The sequence below is a fragment of the Rhineura floridana genome, chromosome 1 (assembly GCF_030035675.1).
Source record: "Rhineura floridana isolate rRhiFlo1 chromosome 1, rRhiFlo1.hap2, whole genome shotgun sequence".
Lineage (NCBI taxonomy): Eukaryota > Metazoa > Chordata > Lepidosauria > Squamata > Rhineuridae > Rhineura > Rhineura floridana.
This window is the reverse complement of record NC_084480.1, coordinates 151831362-151839858: the sequence shown is the minus strand read 5'-3', so window position 1 is coordinate 151839858 and position 8497 is coordinate 151831362. Positions and strand designations below refer to the sequence as shown.

Below are 8497 nucleotides of genomic sequence, written 5' to 3'. Positions count from 1 at the left end.
ACATTGCCTGTCATTTAAGTAATTGATAAACACATGTGCCTAATGTGTCTAATCTCCTCATTTTCACACTGCACATTGGCAGCTTTCTAACTGCACAAAAAATTCCAACTCTACATTTTGTGTCCAGGTGCACACTAAAAATTGTGCACATTCAGTCCCTGAGTCCATTTGCAGTGCCTTCTGCCCCTTCCCTTGGGAGAGAGGAGCCTGGAAACTGGACTCTGTGAGGCACCAGAAAAGAATGCCATAAAACCTTACATATCTTTCACATATTGTACTTTATTGTGGGTTTTTAATGGAAAGGCACTCTGACAGCCAAAGCAGGATATTACTAAAATAAATATGCCATGAGTTTCAATTCTTTGCTGATATTTCCCAGAATTGCTTCTTTCCATGCACCTCCTCACAGAACACCTTTCTTCCTACTGCCATTTCAAGCGTAATGTACAAATCAACAACAGTAACAACGAAAATATACTTTTAATAATTTTCTCCATGCTCTTCCTTCTTCTTCTTTGGTTTGGTGGGGGTAGGAGCTATCCATATGGGCTCGTCAGGTCTTCAAAATGTTTGAGGACCTCAGCTAAAGGCCTCTGACCCAAACCAGTATCTCCAAAACCGTGGTATCCCTCTCTTCCTTTCAGTTCACAACTCAGAGCTTTCAGTCCAACCATTGCAAAACATATATTTTATTTATAAGATTTAATCAGCACATATGTGCTTTCAGGGCACCTTGCAATTAAAAGAAGAAAACAATACATCTACCATAAAAATCAAACAGCAGAGTATGACAGTAGGTGAAACACAGTGGATAATACTCACCTTCCTCAGTGGCCTAAAGGTTTTTAAAGCCTGGGAGAATAAAAAGATCTTTGACCTTGTGTCAAAATGACATCAGAGTACTAGGCACCCAGCAAACCTCCCTGGGGAGACTATTTCAGAGGTGGCACACCACAGCTGAGAAATCTCCCTTCCTAATTGACACCCACTTTACCTCAGAAGGCAGGGGCACCTGGAAAATAACTTTCAGCTATGACAAGGGTGACTAGGCAGACTGGTATGGGTGAAGACAGTTCCAAAAAATACTTGGTCCCTAAACCATGTAAGATTTAAAAGGTAAGCACTAGCACTCTGTACTGAACTCAGAAATGGACTGGAACCCAGTAGAGCTCTTTCGACACAGGTGAGAGAGGATCCCATTGCCCACTTCCATTTGACAGCCTCATAGCTGAGTTCTGAATTATCTGCAGTTTCTAAACCATCCATTTCTAAAACAGTTTCCAAACTAGTATCAGCTCCACATACCAATGTGTGGACATTCCCAGGACATGAATAGCCATATCCAGACTATGTCAAGAAGGGGCTGCAGCTGGTGCAACAACCTCAGCTGGTTAAGATGTTCTGAGCAACTGAGACCACCTCTGGGCACTCCCAGACTATAAAAGTCACCCTTTAGGGCAGAGGTGGGCAATCTCTTTTGGGCTGAGGGCTTCATTGGTGTTGGCTGACCTGTCAGGAGTGGCTTGCTGGCAGGGACAGAGCCAAAACAACATTTCCTTTGGCACCAACATCATAATCAAGGCTGGCTTGGAAGGCAGTTATGAAGCAGATGTATTTTAAAAGGACATCCCCCCCTTTTTGGTTCCCCTCAGCGTTAAAGTCAAGGCTGGCATGACAAGGAAGGAAGGAAGACATATAGCAAATGATACTTTAAAGATTTTCTCCCTTCTTTAGCAGGGCCAGCTAGATCAGTATTAGATAACTAAGTGTTCAAGTGTTCTCACTTGAATAGCAATTGGCGACTTTTGTTCCTTCGCCTGGTGGATGGGGTCAGCGTGTCCTCCTTCCTCACTTCTGAAGTTCCAGGGCAACTGGCATTTGGAGCTGAGTGTTCTTTCTGTCTAATAAATGGGGCCGTGTTAGCCCTCTCTTTGCTTTGATGTTATTCCTGGGAGGCAGGGAGACCAGACTCCCAGTGGTCCTTGGCCCCCTACCTAGTGGCAGAGGACAGAGAGGAAATTACTTAATTTGGGGAGATTTACATAAACAGCTCTGGGTTCTTTTTTCTTTTCATTTGTTTATGGTTTAGAATATGAAAGCTAAAGAGAGTGATCATAGGAATGTTGCCTGTTCATTAATTATGGATTGACTGGTACGTGTTCTGAAAGATTCCCGTTCCGTGCCTGGGACCTACCGGGCAGAGGGACGAGCTTGCGGCCGCTGTCGATGTCCCGGCCGCCATCTTGGATGGGATGCGTGCACACACAGCGCGCTGGTGCGCCGTCGTGTGACGCGGCAGGGAGGCGGGGCGGCTGAAGGCTATTTAAGGCCGCCCCGCCTGCTTCCCGCCATCCAGTTCAAATTTCGGCGGCAATCGGGGCAGCCGCAGCAGCAGCAGCTTCGGCTCGGCGCGGTTTCCTTCAGCGGCAGCTTCGGCCGGGCTCCTTTTGGCGGCAGCTTCGGCGGGGTTCCTTTGGCAGCGATCGCGGCAGCAGCAGCTTCGGCAAGGCGCGGCTTCCTTCAGCGGCAATTTCGGCAGCAGCAGCTTCGGCGGCGGCTTCTCTGCCGGCGCACGTGGGCCTCCGGAGGCTTCCTGTGGCCAGGGTGGCTGGGCGGCAGCGAGCCCCCCCCCCAACCTCATTGAGAGACAGGGAGGCAGTGGCGGCGGGCAACAAGGCCTAGGCGGCGAGGATCCTGGGGCAGTCACGACGAGGCGGCAGCGCAGGATCGGATCCAGCACGGCGAGGACCACAGGCTAGGCGGCCTTTGGCCGGCAACTTTTAAATTTAATTGTTAATTTTAATTAGCGCGGGGGTAGGTGGGGCACGACCCAACCATCAATCCTTGCCACGTGCAGGGCAATTAGGCTACCCTCCAGGATAATTGGGTGCCGGGTGGGGGTATTGATTAAGCAGGCGGGCTCCTTCACAACGCTTTGTAATCACGTCGTTTTGCAAGCGGGGCCCCCTATCTCCCTCTAGTATGCCTAAGAAAGGACAAGGGGGGCCAAAAGGGAAGGGAAAGGCCCCCAGAGCAGGGGGGAGATGCCCACCCCCAGCGGCGGAGGGGGCAAGGAGTGGGGAGGGGCCACCATGGGCGGCCATATTAGCCAGGTTGGAAGCCCTAGAACATGGCTCAAGCCACCCTAATGCACCCCGGGACCAACCTGTGACAGGGAAGAAGAAAGACCCACCACCCAAACGGTCTCGGGGGAAAACACAGCGGCCAGTGAACAGTGCTGATGCAGGGGCTGTTGCTTCCATCTTAGCGCGACTGGATGTGCTGGAGGCCGGGCTCAGGGCTGAGGCGAGGACGCCCAGCATAGAGCCAGGCGCAACTCCCACCCTGCAAGCAGCCCCAACAATGCAGCCCGCACAAGGACCTTCGGCGGAAAGCACACAGGGTGAGTCCTCTATCATGCCACAACAACAAGGACAGCAGCAGTGGAGCTGGGCCCCCTGGGGGTACCCCTACTGGCCCTTTTCCCCACCAGCGGTAACCGAGGGATATGGGCAGGCAGGGACCCCCGCCGGCGGGGGGGAGGTTACGCCACAGCAGCAGCATCCCCTAAGGGAGGCCTGCGAGCAGGTTTGGCACCTCGCCGCTGGGACGGCGACGGAAGGAGGACATCAGCCCGCCCTGTCTGCCAACCCCCCTGCAGAGATATCCGACCCCCTGGGATCAGTCAGAGAGGGGGCCATACCTTTTGGGGAAACGTCTGCCCCACTGGGTTTTCATCTTCTGCCTGCTACGAAGGACAGAATATGGAGGGGAGAGTATGTGGACCTATTCTCGCTCCTGTACAGGGAGCCGGTTGGGAAGGATAAGGATAAAGGAGAACATGCAGAGCCCGATAGGCCCAAGCGCCGACGGGTAGAGCGCTCTTGGGCTAACTGGCTGCCTGCATTCCTTACCTACATGGGGGTGGTAATACAGAGGCAGCCTCACAGGGCCTCGGTACTGATCAAATACCTCGATATCATATACCGGGGCTATTCGGAGTTTCAAGGGACGGCATGGCTGGACTACGACCAGGCGTTCCGTATGAGGGCGGCTTTTGATACATCCCTCCCCTGGGACAAGAAGGAGGCTGACCTGTGGCTGCAATTTATGGCGCATTCTAGACCCATGGCAGGCGATAGGGCGGACAGCGGCCATCTCTTGGCGCGCCAGGCATCAGCAACTGCTTCCCGCGGGCCTGCGGGGCAGGGGGTTCAACCCCGCCTGCTTTGCTGGGAGTTCAGCTCGCGTGGCCTTTGCGGTCGGAGCCCGTGCAGGTTCAGACATGAATGTGCCATATGTGGGGGCCCTCACGCCTGCACTAGCTGCCCCAGGGGCCGCCCCTTCAGGGGTGGAAACAGGGATTCGGCTGGCGCAAGGAGGACAGGGGCTGCAGGCGCAGCTCAGGGAAAGGGGCCCCAGCCCAATTAAAATTGCCGAGCTCCGACACTTACTCCACCTTTACCCCCTAGTCCTAGATGCCCAGTTTTTATTAGAAGGCTTCACAGTGGGTTTTCGGATCCCCTATTTAGGTCCCAGGCGACCTTTCATGTCCTGCAACCTTAAGTCAGTGGAAGGCATGGAATCAGTTCTGAGAGAAAAAATTAGGAAGGAAGTAGTAGCCGGCCGGGTTTTGGGCCCCTTTGCTGCACCACCCATCCCCTCACTCAGAGTTTCCCCGTTGGGCCTCGTCCCCAAGAGGGCACCAGGTGAATTTCGCCTGATACACCACCTGTCCTTTCCACAGGGTGAGTCAGTCAATGACTTTATCCCAGCGGAGCTGTGCTCAGTCCGCTACACATCATTCGACTGTGCTGTGCGAATGGTCAGGGACTGCGGGGTTGGGGCCCTTATGGGAAAGTGTGACATCAAGTCTGCTTTCCGCCTCCTCCCGGTCCACCCACAGGACTTCGAGCTGTTGGGCTTGGCTTTTGATGGTGAATATTACGTGGACAGGGCATTGCCTATGGGCTGCTCTATATCATGCTCTGTTTTCGAGCGCTTCAGCTCCTTCTTGGAGTGGGCGGTCAAGAGGCGCGCAGGCTTGCAATCAGTGGTACACTATTTAGATGACTACCTGTTTGCGGGCCCTGCGGACTCAGGCACCTGCAGGGCGTTCATGGCACATTTCGCGGGGCTGGCTGGGGAGCTGGGCGTCCCCCTCGCGGCCGAAAAAACTGAGGGCCCATCCACTGCTATCACGTTTCTGGGCATCGAGATAGATACGGTGGCCCAATGCTGCAGGCTTCCTCAGGACAAGTTGGGGGCCCTCAGGGAGAAGATCTCAGAGGTGGTCAGTTCTAATAAGGTGACATTAGCCACTCTCCAACGGCTGGCAGGCCAGCTGAACTTTGCCTGCAGGGTTGTAGCGCCCGGCCGCGCCTTCCTGCGGCGCGTATATGACGCCATGGCTGGCCTATCACGATCCTACCACCGCACACGGGTGACAGCCGCTCTTAGGGCTGACCTGACAGTGTGGTCCACCTTCTTGCGGAACTTTAATGGGGTCTCCCTATGGAGAAGGGATCGCCTGTTGGAGGCAGAGCTACAGGTGCACTCCGATGCCTCGGGTGCCTTCGGTTTTGGGGTCATTCTGCATGACTCATGGTGCCACGGCAGCTGGCCACAGGGCTGGACACTGGCCGGCCTGACCAGAGACCTGACGTTCTTAGAGTTCTTCCCCATTGTCGTGGCCGTACACCTCTGGCCCGACAAGCTGTGTAATTCCTCAGTCCACTTTTGGTGCGACAACCTCCCCACAGTGCACGTTATTAACACCCTGTCCTCTAGAAACCCCAACGTTATGCTTCTGGTGCGAGCATTCGTGCTCCAATGTCTTCGCTATAATATTCAGTTCCTGGCGCGCCACGTTCCGGGTATTGACAATAGTATTGCTGATGCTCTATCACGGAACCAGATGGAGAAGTTTCGCCAGCTGGCACCGTGGGCAAGGGCTCTGCCGGAGGCGTTCCCCCCAGCGCTATGGGAGATTGGAGGATTGAATCAGAAAGGGCCATAAGCCTTTCTGTGGCGCCCAGCACTTTGGCCAGCTACCAGGGGGCAGGTAGGGATCTATCTAACTTCAGAGAGTCCAGGGGTTACGTCCAGGAGTGGCCCATCCCGGTCGAGCAGCTTATGGAGTTCTGCGTGGAGGGGAAACGGAGAGGCCTTTCAGTCAGGACCATCAAAGGTAAGCTCTCAGGCCTCGCTTTCCTAGCGAAGGCACGGGGCTTTCAGGACTACACGGGTGACTTTAGGGTGCGCCGGATGCTGGAGGGTTGGTCCCGCGAGCGCCCTTGCCCCCCGGATGCCCGCCTCCCCTTTTCCCCAGAGCTATTGTTTGGCCTGCAGGGACAGTGGAAGCACTTGTGTTCTTCCCCTTTCGAGGCCCTGCTATATCATGCTACGGCCCTCACTCTGTTTTTTGGGGCCTTCCGAATTGGGGAGGTGGTGGCAGCTTCCAAGAGGGATAACTCCCTCCGAGCCCTGCTAGTCTCCGACCTCAGCTGGAGGGCAGAGCGGGCCATCCTGCGGCTCAGGCGGTCTAAAACGGACCAGCATGGTAAGGGGCGCCTGGTGGTATTGGCCCCATGCCGGCAGCAAGAACTCTGCCCAGTAACAGCCCTGCGCGGTTTTGTGGCAGCGAGGGGGTCGCAGTCAGGGTACCTATTCATACATAGGAACTCCCAGCCCCTTACCAGATACCAGTTCTGGTCCGTGGCGAAGGCCGCACTGGGGAACTTAGGCGTGGACCCCAGTAAGTTCGGGACACACTCCTTCCGGATAGGCGCGGCCTCCACGGCGGCCCTATTGGGCTTTACTAAAGACAGGCTTCAGGCCGTGGGCGGGTGGTCCTCGGACGCGTACAAGGCCTACGTTAGACCACTTGCTGACACACACGGCGCCAGCGGCTAGACTTTGCCCCCCCCCCAGGGCCCCCCCCCATTGTTACCCAATGTCGTTGTTGTTTCAACAGATCGCTGGACAAGATCGGAGCAGCCACGCATCCTCCTATGTGGCCACAGTATGATGTTCTGGGCAGGCCGCAGGGCGGCGAAGTCTCGCTTCGGCACGCAGCTGGGGCTCAGTCAATGGGCCGCAGTGCGGTGGCTGGGACGTCGGGGGATGCGTTGGGATGGGCTCCTGCCAGCCTTGTTTCAACCGGCTGTGGAAGTGGCAGCGCCCCAGGTGCTGGTGATCCACCTCGGGGGCAACGACTTGGGTCTGTTAAAGGGCAAGGCCCTAATTGAACAGGCATGCGGTGACCTCCGGGCCATTGCACGTCGCTGGCCGGGGGTGCACTTAGTGTGGTCAGACATCCTGCCGCGCAGGAGGTGGAATTGTGCCGGTGACCCACGAGGGATGGACAGGGCACGGAAAAAGGTGAACAGGCAAATTCAGAGGGCCCTTAGGGACTTAGGAGGTTCTGTCATCCACCACCCAGAGGTGGGCCACAACAAGCTTGAGCTGTTTCGGCCTGACGGCGTCCATTTGACGGACAAGGGCAACGACATCTTTCTAAGGGACCTGCAGAAGGGTTTACACCAGATTCTTATCGGGTGTGGGGTAAAGGGGGACTAAGCAGAGGCTTGTCCCCCTTCTGTGGCGAAGAAGTGCGGGGAAAGGTTAAAGGGAAAGGGCAGCTAGGTGACACCTTTAGGCACCTTTGGGGGTGACAGGCGGTCCGGAGGCCTGCAGCTCAGGGCTACACGGCCCGGGGACAGGGTACGGGCCGCCTTTGGGGCCAACGTGCCTCATCCGCTCAGAGTTTCAGGGCTCCGAGGGGCGGTGATGCGGGTTGGACCCCCTACACATCTTCAGGGTGTGGCTGGAGCTGGGGGGCTGGCACAGGGCAGCCCCAGGCTCAGGCAGGGCATGATCGCCCGATAGCTGCTAACAGGCTTTGCCTGGATCTCCAGAACGCCCCGCCCTTAATCTCCCTTCTGCAGGTTCATTATTCAATTGATTCTGTTTAAATAAAGTGGCCCATCATTTACCCAAGCAATGGTGTCTGTGTTTTATTTCGGCAATAGGCCGCAATCCCGTTCCGTGCCTGGGACCTACCGGGCAGAGGGACGAGCTTGCGGCCGCTGTCGATGTCCCGGCCGCCATCTTGGATGGGATGCGTGCACACACGGCGCGCTGGCGCGCCGTCGTGTGACGCGGCAGGGAGGCAGGGCGGCTGAAGGCTATTTAAGGCCGCCCCGCCTGCTTCCCGCCATCCAGTTCAAATTTCGGCGGCACCCGCCCGACCCTCCCTCTGCTGCAGTGTGATCCATTTGGTCGCTACGGGGCCGACTAGGAATTTTTGGCCTGCCTGCCTCGCTTTGCTGGCAGGTTTCTTTTGCCTACTCCACACTGTGGTTGGGGGGAGGGGTCAAGGGTTAGCACGGGTGCCCCTGGGGTCAATAGGCTGATTGGGCTGTTTAGTTTGTATTGTTAACGGTCACTTTGGGATGCAAGCGAAGAAGTGCGGGGAAAGGTTAAAGGGAAAGGG

At 55.9% G+C, this 8497-nt stretch overlaps 1 protein-coding gene across 1 annotated transcript; it reads left to right on the top strand.

The window, feature by feature from the left end:
- Positions 1-2392: 2392 nt before the first annotated feature.
- Positions 2393-8121, top strand: LOC133389964 (uncharacterized). The gene is made up of 2 exons (XM_061637801.1): positions 2393-3403; positions 6977-8121. The coding sequence occupies exons 1-2, from the start codon at positions 2983-2985 to the stop codon at positions 7579-7581; spliced, it is 1026 nt and encodes a 341-aa protein (XP_061493785.1). The 5' UTR covers positions 2393-2982; the 3' UTR covers positions 7582-8121.
- The last annotated feature ends 376 nt before the right edge of the window (positions 8122-8497 follow it).